Source organism: Gobius niger (assembly GCF_951799975.1).
Source record: "Gobius niger genome assembly, chromosome: 5".
NCBI classification, from domain to species: Eukaryota; Metazoa; Chordata; class Actinopteri; order Gobiiformes; family Gobiidae; genus Gobius; species Gobius niger.
In genome coordinates, this window is record NC_136856.1 from 20,164,216 (window position 1) to 20,182,034 (window position 17,819).

A 17,819-nucleotide genomic window follows, 5' to 3' on the forward strand; every position below is an offset into this window, starting at 1 on the left:
GATTTCTAACCTGATTTTTTGGTCTTAGAGAGAGAGACTCAAGGTGACTGATAACACTGTGTCTTTGTGCCTGTGGGCCAAAAACAATGATCTCAGTTTTGTCTGAGTTTAGTTGGAGAAAGTTGTTTTGCATCCACAAACTGATCTGTTGGATGCAGTGACAGAGTGTATCTACAGGCCCATGTTCACCAGCCGTCAGTGACACGTAGATTTGAGTGTCATCTGCATAGTTGTGGTACGACACATTGTTGCTGTTTATTAGCTGACCCAATGGAAGCATGTACAAGTTGAATAAGAGGGGTCCCAAGATTGACCCCTGGGGGACTCCACAGGTCATGGCAATTTTGTCTGAGACACAGTTGCCAATTTCAACAAAGTACGTCCTGTCCTCGAGATAGGACTTAAACCAGTTTAGAGCAGTACCAGAGATTCCCACCCAGTTTTCTAGCCTGTGAAGTAAGATCCCGTGGTCCACTGTGTCAAAGGCAGCGCTCAGGTCCAGCAGAACTAAAACTGAGACCTTACCTGCGTTGGTGTTCATGCGGATATCATTTGTCACCTTGATCAGAGCTGTCTCAGTGCTGTGGTGGGGCCTAAAGCCTGACTGGAAAGTATCAAACACATTGTTAGACAGGAGAAAGTAAGTGAGCTGCTGATATACTACTTTCTCTAGGACTTTTCCTAAGAATGGCAGGTTTGATATGGGCCGGTAGTTGTTCATTACCTTGGCATCAAGGCTGCTCTTTTTTAGAAGAGGCTTAATGACTGCTGTTTTCAAGGCCTTTGGAAATGCTCCAGTCTGGAGTGAGATGTTAACTAACTGAGCAAGTTGTGGTAACAAGCTGGTCAGCACAGACTTCAGAAATCTAGTGGGTAATTCATCAAGGCAGCATGTACATGAACTCAGACCAGAGATAACCTCTTCGATTGTTTTGTCAGTAACAGGTGTGAAATGTGTCAGCTCAAGGTGTTTATCTGGTGGCAGAGTTTCTTTTTGTGTTGTGGAATTTATGGCATTTTTAATGCTTTGGACTTTGTCATAGAAAAATATTGCAAACTCATTACACTTAGATGTCGAGATTAGTTCTAGGGGCAGTGAAACTGGAGGGTTAGTTAATCTGTTTACTGTGGAAAACAGAACACGAGAATTGTTTCTGCAGTTTGAGATGATTGTAGAGAAGTACTTCTCCCTTGCTCCACGCAAAATCTGGTTGAACACACAAAGCACTTCTTTGTAAACCTCAAAATGAACCTGGAGCTTTGACTTGCGCCATTTCCGTTCGGCTTTTCGGCACTCCCTTTTCTGTGCCCTGACCGAAACTTCACTTCTCCAAGGTGCCTTTTGCCTATTGTTAACCATTTTAGCCTTGACAGGAGCAATAGTATCCAAAACATTTAAGACCCTTGATGTGTAAGAGTCCAACAGATTATCAACATTAGAACATGGGGCATTTTCAAATCTGATCATCTCCATAAACTGTGTCCGTGTTGTATCATTTATGTGTCTTCTTTGAATAACTCCAGGCCCGACCACTGGTTTAGGTGTAACACACAGGTCAAAGAAGACACAAAAATGATCAGATAATGCAACATTAACAACATTCACATTTGATATATTAACACCTTTTGTAATAACTAGATCTAGAGTGTGGCCTTTGTTGTGAGTCGCCTCACTCACGTGCTGAGTTAAACCAAACATTTCAAGGACAGCACTGAGTTCTTTTGCATGCCTGTCGTTGGTCACATCCACATGCACATTAAAATCACCTGAAATTACTAAACAATCGAAATCAATGCATATAAATGACAGTAATTGAGTAAAATCTTCAATAAAACAGTTCTGTGGTGGTTTGTAAATAGTCATATAAAGTATGGAAGATTGTTTTATCTCAATTTTGAATGACACATACTCAAACGATGGAAAAACCCCAAATGACAATTTTTGCAGGAGTAAATTGTCCTTGAATATGGCACAAACACCCCCACCCCTCTGGTTTTGGCGTGTTTCAGACACAAAATTGAAGTGAGATGGACTACACTCAATCAAAACTGCATTACCAGTGTTTTTGTCTAGCCATGTTTCAGTTAAAAACATAAAATCTAGATTATGAGAGGAAATAAAACTATTTATTAAAAAGGACTTGTTTTTTAGCGATCTGACATTGAGTACAGCATGTTTGAGATTTATCTGTGTTTGAGTGGGTGGAATCTTTTTGCAGGGGACATGGATTAGATTTCTTTGATTGGACGGTCTGACTGTCCCTCTCTTATCTAATCTATGTTGTTTGACAGTACTAATTGTCTTGTAAGAACACACACCCTCTATGGACCTCTGGTTGGTTTTGAGTTTGCTATGTATGGTAGCAACGCAGAGGCCCCTAATGTCCTAGACAGCAGCAGTGAAGCTGCTGGAGATAACAGCTGTGGGCGCCGGTGGTGGGGGCCGAGCTGGGGAGACCTTGGTTCATTCAGATTTGCGTTCCCTGGCCTGTGGCTACAGAACAGCCTTCCTTGAGTAAGGCCGGAGCCACACAGTGGGCACAGAGTGGTGAGAGGGAGTGGGTGTTTACATAGGGAGCATGTGTTGGAGCCTGGCAGTGCCCACACAGTGCAGTAGGAGGAGAGCTTTGGCAGGCGGCTTGGAGTCAAACAACTTGGTTTTGACTGAGGCTAGACTAGTTTCTAGTTAAAACAGGGTGCTTTAGGCCACAGTGAGGGACAACGGAATAGAAGCGGAGCAAAGGGGCAGGGCGCACCAAACCATTATGCGTTCATCTGGTGCTGCTTGAACATTGTGTCCCCCAGGTCTCTCTTTTTGATCTGTCCTCATTGCATTACAAAAGCTCTCAATGCCTCCCCCTCTAACACACTACAATTCAGGTGTTATATTTATGAATGGGAGACTAAGGTAGAGTGCCATTTTGTCCGCCCACACCTCCAGAGAGCTCAGATTAGTTCATTAAGCAAAACAGCGGCTAGTGGAATATGTGGGACATCAAAAACAGGCTGGTAACTATATGGCGAGGCTCGAGGGGTGGTTAAGAAGTTTGAATGAGAGTGGGAGGCAGGAAATAGGCCTCTCTTTGAGTTATTTACATACACAGTAATAAACAGATGCTCTGAACCGAGGGGCCAGTTATACAACAACAAACCAAATACCATGAAGCTAGAGAACATTGCAACATTCATAATGAAATAACAAAGAGCAAACATGTCAACATTTGACCCCCACATATTTCTCCCAGGCTGCCCATGTAAATGTGCTGCTAATGGCTCCTGTAACACAAGCCCTTTCCCTGTAAGCTCCAGTAATAATTAGCCTTTTAGGCTGCGCCATTTCCAGGTTCAGTTGTTCATGTGTACGGGTCAGTGTAACTGTGAGTTTACGGTGTGGCATCAGTGCCAGTGGAGCAGAGAGAGCCTCAAATATGGCATGCAGATTATGAAGGTAGGTACATGTTGAACTGTTTGTAATGTAGCATAGGCTTTAGCAAAAGCTAACAGGCAGTTTCTTTTTTGGTCAGTTTATATAAGGCTTTACACCTATAAGTTACCTACTCTTCCACACCTTCAATTTTTTTACATATTGCGTAAATGTGGTTGCCAAGAATCGACAACATGTTGCTAGGGCTGTGTGGGTGTAGAGCAGCAATAGGGACTCATAATGAAAAGACATTCAGCCCTGAACGCTGTATGTCACCAGAGCACATCAGCACAAGTTACAATTGGAAGGAGTGATGCAGATACAGTACTTCAACAAAACATACAACCCACATCACATTGTGGCCAAAACCTTTAAAGTCCGAGAGAGCAATCCCAAAACTGATGAGTATATCAGCTGCGCAGATCTAATACTGTCTTTTTCACAAAGACTTTACACTCACTGGATAAATATAAGCTTTAGCACCCCTGCCAGGACTTTTGTACTTAAAACTTATTATTTTTATCAGTTTGGTCAGATTTCACAGTTAATAAAGGCTGTCAGTCTGACACTGAACTAAAGACAGCAAAGTGTATGTGGAGAATGTATTTTTTGTCTTGGTGAGTGGACATACAGTATTGAACTTTACATCCACACCTTCATGTTTGGGGGCGGCTGGAACTCACAGCAACAACAAAACATTATCAAGATATTATATCACCCTTGACACCAAAACTTAAACTTAATGCCTCTACCAAGACACCGCACTAATACCAAATCCTATTTCAGTTACTTTACTGAGACAATCAAACCATCAACACACACACCAGTCCTGACCCAATGCGAACAACATCACTAACCTCAAACACCAATAAGCTCATTACTGCTTTTGGACTCCCTTGTAATCATATGTAAACTATTTAAATCAACTGCCTTGCAACACATCATGATTCAGTTATTATCTGTAGGTTATCCCAACAATCTATGAGATTTTAAGGTGCTGCAGCTGGTTCCTGTTGCTACAATGCCACATGTTTCATGTGTCAGTGTAATAACTATGTCATTCAGTTTTTAGAGGCTGTGTTCATGTGGATGTATTTTTGGTGGCGCTATAGATAGAAGCCCAGTTTCTATGTGACGCTGACAGTAATTGACCTGGTCCATTCATGAATGAGCCCTGAATTAATGAATCAGGGAACTCAAGGGGAGAGAGGCAGGGGAGAAAATGATCTAAAGGTGATTATCTTCTGCAATGACGGTCATGTGACCAGGAGCCTCAAACATTTGGTCAAAAGAGGTTTATTTTGGGCAGCTACTCCACAAAGACATTATGGGTAATGGGAAGAGGCTAAGAAAAGACCATGGTGCAACGGTGGATATCCATCTCTGTTAATGCATCAAGCATGACACAAATATTTGATTCAATACAACGTTTCTGCTACGTTATTTGGGGGTTGTTTCTGAAATTAGGGGAAGAAAAATTGGAGGGGAGAGAAATGAGGAGGGAGCCTCAGTGAAAGCTCTGCTGCTAGGAGGTCTCTCATGATGTAACACATCTACATCACGTTGCCACAGCAACCCTGCATCAGCACCAAGTTACTGTGGTGAGAAAGGCATATGGTGGATGATAAAAACTATTAAACATACACAAAGGGAGATGTACTGTACATACAAATAAGAGAGCTATAAATATTTTCTCACAGCTGAAGGTTGTTTTATCATTGTGTGCACATCTTTCTGCTCCGATACAAGCAATCCTTGAGCAGAAACACCTCATTCACAATGGAGACTCACATGGACGGATACATCATGTATAAAAATATGATCCGTATAGATTCTATAGCTGTGAAGCTGGACCTTGAGCAGAAGAGTAACATAACAGTGAAAACTTCTGTACCCCTGTTCTCTGCCCTGAAAGCTAAAAATAAACACCATATTCAAAAGCAGCAGATAGGTACAAGGCCAGCAGCTCACAAAGGCGGAGTACAAGAATGTAACAAGAGTGACAAACGTTGAAGAGTTTGCTGATAGTTGAGTGTCAGTAAACTCTTCTCCGATGCTATGAACGTTCACTGTGGACACTAAATAGCAATTACACATAAAAGCAGCAAAATGTATGTAAACAATAATGTACTTTATACAATTCAAGAACATGCGGCATCGGGTGCCGCGTCTGTCGGTGACTGAGGAGTGAATAATCAGACAAATGTTAAAGTGCTGGGAGAATCCTATGAAAGTTGTACGGAGCACAGCAGAACATTTCAGGTTATATGTTGCTACGTAACAGGAGCAACAAAACTGATTCCAAAAATAAATCAATACTAAACATGCTCTTAATGATCGGATAGACACAACAATGCTATTTCTGCAGTGAGGTGTCATGATAAAACCTCTGGAACAGGATCTTACACATGTAAACAAATGCTTTGCTGCCAGTACTTAAAGCAAAGCAACAACATGTAGTATGATGGCCCCCTTTATGTAAGTTCTATAAATTGTCTTCTGCAAACATATTATCCAGTGTCAGTGTGGTCTCATTGTGTAGAAAAGCTACTAATCTAGTCATTCAGACGTCTTTAAACATGTTCATAGTTTAGCAGTTCTAATCGTAGCTGCAGAATGCAACGTGAGTGTGTTTGGATTATAAACGTGCTGAAATCTGATCCGTAAGGGGGACAATGCACTACGGTACAACTGTTTTATCAGCTCTGTCTTGTCTCCACAATTTCCTCAATTTTTTACCCCGTTTTCTCGCTCAGCTCTCCCTTTTACTCCACATCCTCTCGCTGCCGCTTGGATGCAGGAGTGGGAGGTGTTGCTAGGCGACAGATTAGCTCCTTCCTTTCAAGAAACAGTGCACAGACCTTGACGCCTGGGTGTAAAAATAAACAGTAAAAGAAAAGATGGCCTTATGGGCGAAGAGAATGGGCACATTACCTCTGGCATGCGAAGCTCACCTTTTGTTTACTAAACATCTGAATGTTTCGGCAGAATTAAAGGTGGGCAGAGAAGACTAAATATTTACTCACATAAGCGTAATGTTCCTTTAACTAGTCATAATTAGTGTGCCAACTAATTACTCATGTAAAATTAAATCCAGTGGAAAAAACTGAAAAAACATTAAGATAGCCTTAACATTTCCAAAGAAAACGCCATAAAATTTGGATTAAAAAAGCAACATTGAAAAAAGATACAAGAAATTTAAGTTACACTTTACTTACATAACTGTAATAACGTGGTAAGAGCAATTACAGCCCCGTTTCCATAAAATCACCAATAAAAATAGTTCCAGGTAATTTACAGCCTTTGCACTGCATTAGGACCTGAGTTAGGGTTAAACCTTTAATTATGAAATAACATGTCTTATTTCCTGGTAATACTGCTCTATTACTAAAACTATCATATTAGTACACTTTAAGGTACTACTACTGTGCTGTAAAATAAAGCGCGATAAAAACATAAGTAAACACAATATTATTTTTTAAGTAGGATAAAAAATGACTATGAAAAACGACCCCAAGAAGCAGAGTTACTTCGAAAAGTTGATCACCATCTACCTCTGAGCGGAATACAACTTCTCAGTCAGTGCAGAGATCTGATGAGCGTAAACTTTGCAAACTCACACAAGCGTTGCAGTGAGCGGTCCACTCTGTTCCCTGTGATCTGATGACTAAGGTTTGTGGAGGGACATGCTGGTCGTCCGCACTTTCGGTCTCTGCCAAAGAAGCCGACACTGTGAAAGTCGCACCTGTTGGTGAAAAGCGGAGAAAAAAAAAATATAAAGCTGATGTGTTTGAGTGTCCCAGAGAGGCCAAGAATAATTGTGGCCTTTCGACAGCTGCCAGGGACGATAGTGACACACAGCAAGTCACGGTGAATAAGTGGAGAATTAGCGTTGAAGAATTAAACAGTTGGGGAGTGATAGAAGTTAATGAGGATTTGGGAATGAATCATTGAGCTGAGAGCTATGTGACAAAAGAGGTACATGATGGTTTATTCAAATTGAGACTGGCTAAATAAAAACATGTAACTGTACTAGCTATTACTGTCGATTATGAACCATCCTCAAGGACTACGGTGAGACATTGGCTGCACAGTTCAGTATTAGGTATCCAGTGTGAAGGGGAAAAAAAAGAATGAAGATGGAGAGTGAATATCGTCGCTCCTGATGCTTCCTACCAGTTTTGACACATTCTTGAATGCATGTGAAGTTTGTATCGTTGAAGTTTGTATTTGTTTCTCTTAAATTGCTCTGTTGTATATGGATCAAATGGGCCCATTGTGAGTATGCAAGACAATCTCTTGAGCTGACTGTGGAAGCAATTGCAGGGGGGCACCAGGCATAACACTCTGAGCCGTGTAGGTACAATCTTTGCAGCCCAAGCGCATAATTATATTAATTCACATTACATCTCTTCGACCTTGAATACAAGCAAATGTGAAGACGCATTGAGTATGGGTTGATTCCTGTGCAAGAGTGAACCAAGTGAGCTACGTTTATAGAGACACAACTTGGCTCAAAGAAGGCTCTCTAATTGGATTAAATATAGTCCATTTTGCTATCAGGGAAATGAGCCACTCGTGCTTTGACCCCATGCTGTTGTTCGCACATGCCCCATGCTCCCCCTGTGCCTGTACCCACAGTACCAACACTACTACCACGGCTCATAATGCCATCGATTAGAATGACAAGGACCCCATGACAACTGCGCAGGCACAAGAAGAGGAGGAACGCGCAGAGCGAGAGTTTTTTGTAAGTTGCATTGAGTTGCGTATGAAATGTGCAGTATATATAAACATGCCTTGCCTATTTTTATTTAACACTAAACAGTGTTGGGATCACAGGAGTGTAGGGCAAACATCAGGGCTTATGAAACCATCTAAGTGGGGCAACACTTTCTCTGATTTTAGGAAAGCACATGGAGGGGCTCATAACTCCTTTATCCGATGACAATAGATAACAATAACACTTCATTCAGTAATCAACATTCAGGTAGTGTGTGCGTACAACTCTCTGAAAAAAAAGAAAAAAAAAAACTTTCTTGGCTGGGCGTCAAGTTAATCAAATAAAGGCAGGTGTTAAGCTTTCAAAAATAGGGTGCAATTTCCTTTGCAACTTAAAATATGAAGTGCTGAAACATCAATTAAGAACAAAACAATGATGAAGCACAATTCAAAAGTCAATGTTGGATATTTTCCCTAAGCCTTCAAAGTTACGAAACAAGCGTAAATCTGGCAAGTTTGTGGTCACTGCACCGCAGTAAAGAACGTGCTGCTGAGTAAAAATTGACCTGTGAGGAAACGTTTGTTAAAAGTACTGAGGCAATGAATATTTCTAGCCGAACTAAATGTAATGGTAGCCAGCCTTCTGCATCTGTGGTCACAGAGCCAATACAACTGGTGTTATTCGTGCTGTTCAGTCACTTGTACTCGCAAGATCAGTGGATGAAAATGTTTAAAAATACATGTTTTTTTCTTTTTTTTATCCATTTTTGTTTCTTTATGCAAACTAAACCAAACCATGGTTATAAAAAAATAAAAAATTGCCAACTTTTATATCCATATCGTAAAAAGCCAAAATATACAGTTTTTTAACCAATACTTGTTATTAAACATTCAAAGGAACGCACTGCGTTCAAATGGTTCAGTAAAATATTTCAATAGTCAGGTCATCATAGACAATTCCTTCAATACCAATGACTTTGTTAACATTCACAATTTGGGGAACACCTACTGAGATAAAAGTAGACACTGAGATAAAATCATCCAACGTTTTCTCAACTTTTTGACCAGCATTACCTACAACTGAGAAACACAGAACTGTGCTTGCTTTGCTAAACAATGCATTCCTGTCCACTGGTTGAGGACCACAAGTTTATAGATGGTTCCAACATCCTTTTGAACTGCAAAGAGGAGCCCGTGAGTGACCAACACGGTCTCCTCACACGCATGTGAGCAGAAAAGGTAGACGCACAAACACCTGATCATTCTGGGCAAAGTCTAAGTTGCAACACAGAAATCAAAAATATGTAAATGCCTCATCATTTGGCTCATGATGAGCAGCTCCGAGTTACCGCACATGCCCGTCTGTCCCTCGGGACCTAATGGTTAAACCTTAAACCTCCACAGCATTAATCTAGCAGCATCCACGATCACCATCACCCCGTGGACCAATAACGTTTCAGACATGGAGTGCACAGACTACGGAGATATTTTTGGCACGTACACGGAAGACTCTATTATAAATAGATGATTTGGGGTCCGATGCCTCTTACTCTTTGTGTCGATCACAGGTGAGATCTATTTTTAGCCACAGCGGCGCTCACCTCACGTGATACTGGCGACGACATTTTGCAGGTTGCGCAATGAGGCTGCGAAGTGCGTGCGCGTATAATTATTCACGCATTTCATCAAGAGATGTTTAGTACATGCTCGTTCGTAAAGGCTTTTGTAGCTACAGCACTGTAATAACCCTCACTCACTCACGTATGGACGTCACATTGTTTAACAAGCAATTAAACGTCATCTGGGAAAGATGCACCTGACTTCTGAGCCTTTGTAAGGACATGGGCCTGGTTACATTTAGCTAACACTATATATCTCCCATGACATTGGCAAGACGCAGGCCTATAGTGTTATAGGCTGCCATATGTTGTGCAGTAGGTTATCAATGATTGCGCCAGCTGATTTTGATTATTCTTGTTCCACAACGATGCACCACCAACTATGTTTTCAAATGTTATTCAATATAATTTCCAGGAAAATTAAGTGCACTTTAACCTCAGAAAATAAGCCTAGTCTAGAGAGATTCTAGTATCTTCTGGGTGACAGTGACAGCAGTGACAGGTGTAGTTGCTTTCGGCCATGAGCAGCTCTGTCCGAGGTAAACCGAATGATATCGGCTCCATTCAATTCTAACAAGAGGCTCGTCCCAGCAGCTCGGCGTAGAAGACATAAACACACAGATCTGCTGCCGGTCTCCCCATCAACCCCCCTCCCCTGCCCAACTCACCGGAGTCCGGTGGTGACTCCGTTTACGTTTCTACTCTGACCACGCCCCTTACTCGGTTTTGTCCAAATCGGGCTTTTTGCGTCGCCGGAGCTCCCCGTTTCAGACCGACGTCACGAACGAGCAGAGGGAAGAGCTGACGTCGAGGCAGAGTCACCGAGAGGAGAGGGCACGAGGGGAGGAAGGGGGGAGACTTCCACTGCTCAATGCACTCTATGTGCGCTCTCATCACTGAGAGTCTCCCCCCTCCCAACGTAAAAGCTGCCCCGCCCGCTCTTTTACGTCGGTGTTGGTGCGTTGGGAGTCCCAGGCTATATAAGTGACCGGCGAGCAGTGTCTGCAACCAGATTTACGGTTCGTGGTAGTTGCACCTTGGCGCTGTGCGGACTGGCGTGCGCAGCAAACGTCCTACCAAGCCCACTCTGGACCCACCAGAGCTGAGATGAAAGTCCAATAACATCCTCAGATTACACCATCTCTGAATACTGTCTGCTCCACTCAGAGACTCTAAACTTCAGACCGGAGGAATCCCGCAGTTCCGCCGTGATGTACCGCTCAACCAAAGGCGCGTCCAAGGCTCGCCGGGACCAAATCAACGCCGAGATCCGAAACTTGAAAGACTTGTTACCGATTGCTGACTCCGATAAAGCGCGGCTTTCATATCTGCACATCATGTCACTGGCTTGCATGTACACGAGGAAGTCCGTCTTCTTCACTCGAGGTAAGGACCTGTTGAAATGCAGCACAGCTTCTCTGAATCAACATGTGCCCGTTTGTAAAATGCGTTTTCTGCATTTCACTATTAAGGCCATATGTGCTTTAATACACCAAGTAAATGGATACAGATAGTTTTAAAGCGCTGCTACTTTGTCGCTGTCCGTGGTGCTGAAACGGCGCAGCCTGACATTTTATCACGACCGTGTAGTTCTCAGATAGTTTCTTTTTATTCATTGTGTTATTCATTGTCTTTTTCAGCAGAAGTGGGAAATCTGGAGGAGTCTACAGGATTCCTGTCTTTTTACGAGCTGTCTGAGTTAATGCAGGCAGTGCCAGGCTTTCTCATGCTGCTGACTGGGGAAGGCAAGCTCTTATACCTGTCAGACAGTGTCTCCGAGCACCTGGGACATTCAATGGTAAGTTAACATTAACAATTCCTTTGACAATGTATTGTAGTTGGGATTAGAGGAAATAATGTATTGATTGGTATTTACAGGTGGATCTAGTGGCACAAGGAGATAGTGTGTATGATATCATTGATGCATCAGACCATTTTATCATGAGGACCAATCTATCAACATCTTCATCACTGGAGATTGGTAAGAAAGTGAATATAGACGTGGTGTGATATCTAGTATTGATTTGAAACCCTTATGCTTATTAAACCACTCTCTATTGCAACAGATCGTCTTTTCCGCTGTCGTTTCAACACGTCTAAATCTGTCCGGAGGCAGAGTGCTGGAAACAAACTGGTTCTGATACGAGCTCGCTGTCTGTCTCTTCCATCCTCCTCAACAACTGGGTCCTACTGGGCTTCAAACCCGGTGTGGGTGTGTTTCTGCTCTCCTCTGGAGCCCCATCCCAGCCGCTCCGGACCAAGCACTGAGAGGGAGGCTCTAAGCACCACAGGCTCACCTCTGGCCGAGGCCAACCTGTTCCTGGCATGTTTCTACTCGCAGCATGACCGGGATATGAGGCTGCATTCTGCACAGGAGAGGTGAGTGAAAACCTCTGTACTTCACGAGGCCTGCGTCAATCACTGTTTTAAAGAGGAAATTATAGCATCATCTTCTCACATGACTGCTCATTGTCGCCTGCAGTGTGTGCTTCTATCTGGGCTTTGATGTGACAGCGCTGCGTTCGCGTTCCTGGTACAGCCTCCTCCACCCACAGGACCTGTCACACGCCTCGGCACAGCACCGCAGTTTGTGTGAGTACACTCTCCATACTACAAACATGCTGCCCCCACACACACAGCAGGCCCACAGGCGCCACAAGAACAGGACTCAGAGATGAATGAGATGACAAAGTGGTGTCAACAGCTGTTTGTGTCTTAACAGTGAGGGAAGGAGGAGAGGGTCGAGCAGAGATGGTGGTCCGTGTCCAGACTCAAGATCAGTCCTGGGTTTGGCTCTACATGGTACTTCAGCTACAGCCCGGTGAGGTCCCAGTCACAAGCAACAATTACATCATCAGGTGGGTGTTAGTAGAAATCATTCTTGTTACAAAAGGTTAATACAACAAGGCTAAATATATTCTGTTTTTGTTGCAGTGATTCTGAGGGCTGGGCAATCCGGCAGCAACTCAGCTCCGAGCAAAATCAACTCAATCTGGTGCTAAATGCTGCAACGACCCAACAGGAGGGTCTCAGCCTTCAATCCCCTGAAACCCTGTCCAGTCCAGACCAAGTGTTCACACCAGGCAGCAGTGGACTATCAGGCCAGTCCTTTGACTTTAGTACTGCTGGCTGTAGTGTAGGTTCCTCCGATGAGCCTGGCAGCTCTGCGACAGAGACCATGCAGCTGGAGGGAGACCCCCGCTCCAGTCTCTCATCACTGGAGGAGGAGAGCTTCTTCCAACAGCATCCTGCTGTCCGAGACGAGACCCGCTCTGCCGCATCCTCTCCCACACCGGTCACCGTGGAAACAGTGGCAGACTTGGACTTTCTTACTCAAAACATCCTGCTGCCGCCATCCTTCCAACTCGACCCCCCACTGCCAGCTCTACCCCTGCCCCTCCCCCCAGTGCCCACCTCACAGGCTCAGACCAAAGAGTTTGTGTGCACACCTCCCTACACACCCCAGGTCACTGGGCCCGCCTTCCCATTTGGTGAGCCTCTTTTCAGCTTTGACCCTACAGGTACGACGACTCCTCCTCCTAGTGCAACAACCACCACTGCAACAACGTCTACAGCCCCAGCCTCAGCCCCTCCCACCACAGCATCTAGCCCCGTGCCCCCAACTACTCTGTCCACCAAACTGCCCCTGGCACTGCCCACTCTCTCCACAGAACTGCTTTTCCCCATAGAGCCTTGCAGTGGTTCACTTTATGAAAAACTGCCCCCTACACCTGACAGCCCCGGCGATGGTGACTGTACCGTGATGACGCTGCCAGAGGTTAGGGGCCCACTTTACGTAGACGTCCCACTTGGCCCCCTTCAGTACCCTCCCGAGGGCCTTCTAACCCCCGAAGCCTCCCCTGGTAAACATTCCAGTCTCTCGTTCTTCTCAATGGAACGAGAGAAGGAGCATGCAGAAATCTCCCTCCTTGCGCAGCACATCAGCTCATTGGCGGAGGGGTTCTACCTAGACCCATTATTGTCCAAAATGTCTCCTCCTTCATGTCCTCCTTCTCCATTCATGTCTCCCACGGTAGAAACCACTGATGTCGACCCAGTCCACATGTTTAGGGAGTTTTATCCCATCAAGGCCTGGCGAGGGCTGGACATTCCCATCTTCCTCGATGAGGATGACTCTCTGTTCGAAGAGAATATTCTAGAAACCATCCTCCAAGACGACTTCGCTCCACCTCAGTCGCCATCATCTCCATTAGTTCCAACCTTGTCAAATCCCTCATCTCCTCAGACACCTGCGTGCTGGCACCAACCCTCCCAATTTGAGGGAGTGGGCCACTTGTGTAGCGTCCAATCGACGCATTGTAACTCCATGGCTGGATGTGGGGCGAGTGCGACTGCAGACAGTGGGGTCCACATGGAAGGGGAGGGGGATGCAGAGGAGCCCATGGAGATTGAAATGGTGTCATCTCCTGTGACGTCCTGCTCTTCCATCCCAGCCTCCCCTCCCCTGATCCTCACGGCTTCACCTGACCCCATGACCTCACCAGTCGCCTCGCCGTCGCCGCCTGCCATGACCTGCACTCAGTCCCTCCTCGAGGAGCTGGCTGTCCTGGAACCCATGTTTGGGGCAGGTGCCTCGATCACCCCTGGCTTAGGGCAACAACCTGAGTTGTATCAACTCCAATGTCATCCTTCACCACAGTGCTTCCACAAAGGTGAGAACTCAAAGATCACATATATGTACCAAAGCCACTTCTAGAACTGGAACTAATGTCATTTTCCTTTTATTCTTGTCTTTCAGATGGGAGTGGAAGTTCCTCCGTTCTAAAATAAGTCTGTGACTTACTTCATCAAGTATGGCATATTGTCATATTTTGTGGAGCCCCTTTTACTGAAAAGTAAAAAATGATTAAGTGTATAAATATACATAATGTATATAACTTAAAGGACTAATTCTGACAAATACGCGAGAAAAAGGATTGGCTTTTGATAAGTCATAATCTCTACAGTACTAATACAAACTGGTGCAACATTTTGACAATGGTATATCCCATGGATTCAGGACTGACTGGGTCCCGGCTCCCTGCGATTACCATTAGCCTTCTCTGTAAAAAAAAAAAGAGAGAAAAGTTTCTCAACTATTAAGCGCTGTTTAACTTCCAGACGCACACATGTATTCACTCGTAGTGAAACTTCTGTTGTGAACAAAAAACACATTTCTGGTCAAAGGATAGAACAATTCTACCACTTTTGCTAGACCTGCAGCAGCTTAAACTCAAACCTTAAAAATACTGAAGTGAAATGTTTACAAATCTTATCCATGAGAAAACCAATCACTGTATTTATGTGTTACAATACAATACAACACAACACAATGTGGCGATTCAAGTCTTGTTCCTCATCGCCTTGAAAATGTACCACAGAATCAAACTATTTTAACTTGAATCTGAAATACTTTAAGTTTTGGGTTTGCTGCAGCAAAAAACATTTCATGCATACAGTTTCATCTAAAACTCTGTGTATTTTTATGTATTGTGCAAAAAATACTCAACTGTTACGAGATCCTGGCATGTGGTATTCTCTGCTATGTCAAGTGTTCATTGCTTTACGAGATTGTCTGGAAGTTTGCCGGAGCTCTGTTCATGCCATAACCCACTGCTACGCTGTACTGTACATTAGACTCTGAATGTGGCTCTCGGGTCTCTCGGGCCCGAGGGTAGTCGCTGGATATTCTTGCAGCATCAATATTTGCAATGCTGGCAGCTTATAGCGGCTCCTTGTGCCTGAAATGGCCCTGACCTGCTGAACTCTAAACTCTTCATCTTTGTCCATGACAAATGGATAGTTGCATCGCTGCTCCACTGGAGTGCGGTGCATTGAGGCACAACTGACTATGTGAATGAGTGATTCTTCTTTTTTGAGAGGGGTTATATTATAAAATGTTTTGTTTTAAAAAATGACAATAGGACGGGGTGCTATTTCTATTCAGTTACAAAGCGACACGGGTTGAGAATGGTACTATTCCCATGGTGTCGACATACTCACGTAGAGTTGTCTACGGTCAAGTAAAGGATTGATTCCTACGTTCTAGCTTTTAAAGGCTAAGTTAATATACTTGTGTAAAATTTATGTATTGTGTGACATTTGAAAATAATGTTACTGCATACTGCATATGTCTGTGTATATAGGCATATGATATACTGAAAGGTTGTACACATTTGTACATTTGTATGAGTTATTGGTATGTAAATATACAGAGAGAGATTTTTATCACCTATAAAGAGATACACTGTATTAAGAACATGCTACTTACTGCAAATGGACATTGTGGACCAGTGTTCTATTGTGATGCTTATAAGTGTATTTGATTGTCATACAAATGCATTTATATTAAAGTGCACTTAATGATGCTGATGCACTTGTGTCGTCATAGCCGAGATCTTGTCTCCTCCTCCTCCTCCTCCTCAGCATCACAGTCCCACCTACCTCCCATCTCTCCTCCATTCTGCCCCTGGAGCGGGTTTCGCTCAGCAACAGCTCTGACGCACACGCATGACGAGACAGAATGAGACACAATCTGAGTCAGACTGACGCACACGCTGGACGTCGAGGCTTTGCGTGCACAGAACCCCCTCCCACTTATGATGATGGTGCTACGCATAATAGTAGGCATAATAAGACCCCCCCTCCCATCAGCAGCACCAAGGCCAACCTCCTTTACAAATCACACTTGCCCACATTCACTTGATGTACCTGTGACTGCCAGACTCCATATATAGGCATTCCTGCTCTGAGTGCTATTCTCAGCCTCCATTGAGAAGCTCTGTAGAGAAAGGGAGGGGGGCACTACAAAACAGAGAGAAGGCTAAAATTAGAGGTACAGTATGACGGATATGGAACAAAACATCGTTCACAAAACATTGTTCACAATACATTGTTCTGACGATGTTTAAGTGAATCTATTCTAGACCGCGCAATGCAAAGAGATCTTTTTATTAAATCAATGAAAATGTGAGGAAGGTTACGTTTGACACACAGTTCATTACCAACATGTTTCTTCATATCAAATGATTCTTGTTATAGTTCCTCATCAAATCAAAGACGAAATAAGGTCACTCAAATGAAGGACAATTGATGGGCTGCAGAACAGTCTTTGTTGGGCTGGTTAGGAGATCAACACCCATACGCGGCTAAATGCTGCCCCCTGGTGCTACACACTCAGCAGCGAAGTGTCGAAGTTAGAAAAACGTTTGAATTCTTGAAATAAAAGGCTTTATTTTTCTAGCAATTTGTTATTTGAAGCCACACAGAGAGACAATTAGGGAAACTGGCCAGTGGCTACAGGGACTCTCTTGTTTAGCCGCAGGCAACAGCTAAACCCTAACCATGTGTTACTCTGATGTCATATCAGTATCAGTCTAAGAGATATCGTCAAACTAGGAAGGCATACAGCTCACCTGAAGTTAGTTAGTTTGCACCTCAGAGAACATCGTAGACTGTGGTTAGCTCTGGAGTCAGGGTCAACAGGGGACGAGACAGCCGCAAAAAGTCAACGACCACGGCTTTGATCACGTGCCACCTACACACGCATTTCAACTCTATCTGTCTGTCTGTCTGTCTGTCTGTCTGTCTGTCTGTCTGTCTGTCTGTCTATCTATCTATCTATCTCAGAACAAGTGAAATAATCTAGGACAAACGCCCAAGAACTTTTTAACTAGTCAAAACAGCTAAAAATTTGGATTATTGTGCTCAAATTGAGATGTTTATACTGACGTAGTTAAATACTTTTTGCAGTGTATCTATCTGTCTGTCTGTCTGTCTGTCTGTCTGTCTGTCTATAGTGCCTCTCGAAAGTATTGAGTCTTGAACTTTTGCACATTTTGTCATGTTTACAACCATAAACATAAAGATTTTTTTTTTTTTTTTTTTTTAATTTTTTACTGAACGTTCACACTCAAGTGACAGACAACTGTGATGATGATTCTGTTATTTTTCAAAAAATAGAAAAGTGGGCCGTGCACATGTATTAATACAGCATTTTTCTGAGTGCATTAAATTGTCTTCATAACATTGACTGCAGAATGTTCACACCTTGC

The 17,819-nt window shown here is 43.6% G+C and overlaps 1 protein-coding gene across 2 annotated transcripts; it reads left to right on the forward strand.

Annotated features, from left to right (window-relative positions):
* Positions 1–10,716: 10,716 nt before the first annotated feature.
* npas4a (neuronal PAS domain protein 4a) lies at positions 10,717–16,625 on the forward strand. 2 transcript variants are annotated; one of them, XM_079556121.1, is made up of 8 exons: positions 10,717–11,151; positions 11,409–11,563; positions 11,644–11,746; positions 11,832–12,144; positions 12,248–12,357; positions 12,488–12,623; positions 12,700–14,438; positions 14,525–16,625. In XM_079556121.1, the coding sequence occupies exons 1-8, from the start codon at positions 10,977–10,979 to the stop codon at positions 14,554–14,556; spliced, it is 2,763 nt and encodes a 920-aa protein (XP_079412247.1). In that variant the 5' UTR covers positions 10,717–10,976; the 3' UTR covers positions 14,557–16,625. The 2 variants fall into 2 exon arrangements, with proteins under 2 accessions (XP_079412247.1, XP_079412246.1); XM_079556120.1 differs by having other exon boundaries at positions 10,720–11,151; positions 11,406–11,563; positions 14,525–16,624.
* Positions 16,626–17,819: the final 1,194 nt, after the last annotated feature.

Excerpts from the sequence above, each read along its gene's own strand:
- npas4a (XM_079556120.1), top strand. The coding sequence starts at position 10,977 with ATGTACCGCTCAACCAAAGGCGCGTCCAAGGCTCGCCGGGACCAAATC. Across the intron at positions 11,152-11,405 it reads GTCCGTCTTCTTCACTCGAG|CAGAAGTGGGAAATCTGGAG; the intron begins GTAAGGACCTGT and ends TGTCTTTTTCAG. Across the intron at positions 14,439-14,524 it reads ACCACAGTGCTTCCACAAAG|ATGGGAGTGGAAGTTCCTCC; the intron begins GTGAGAACTCAA and ends CTTGTCTTTCAG.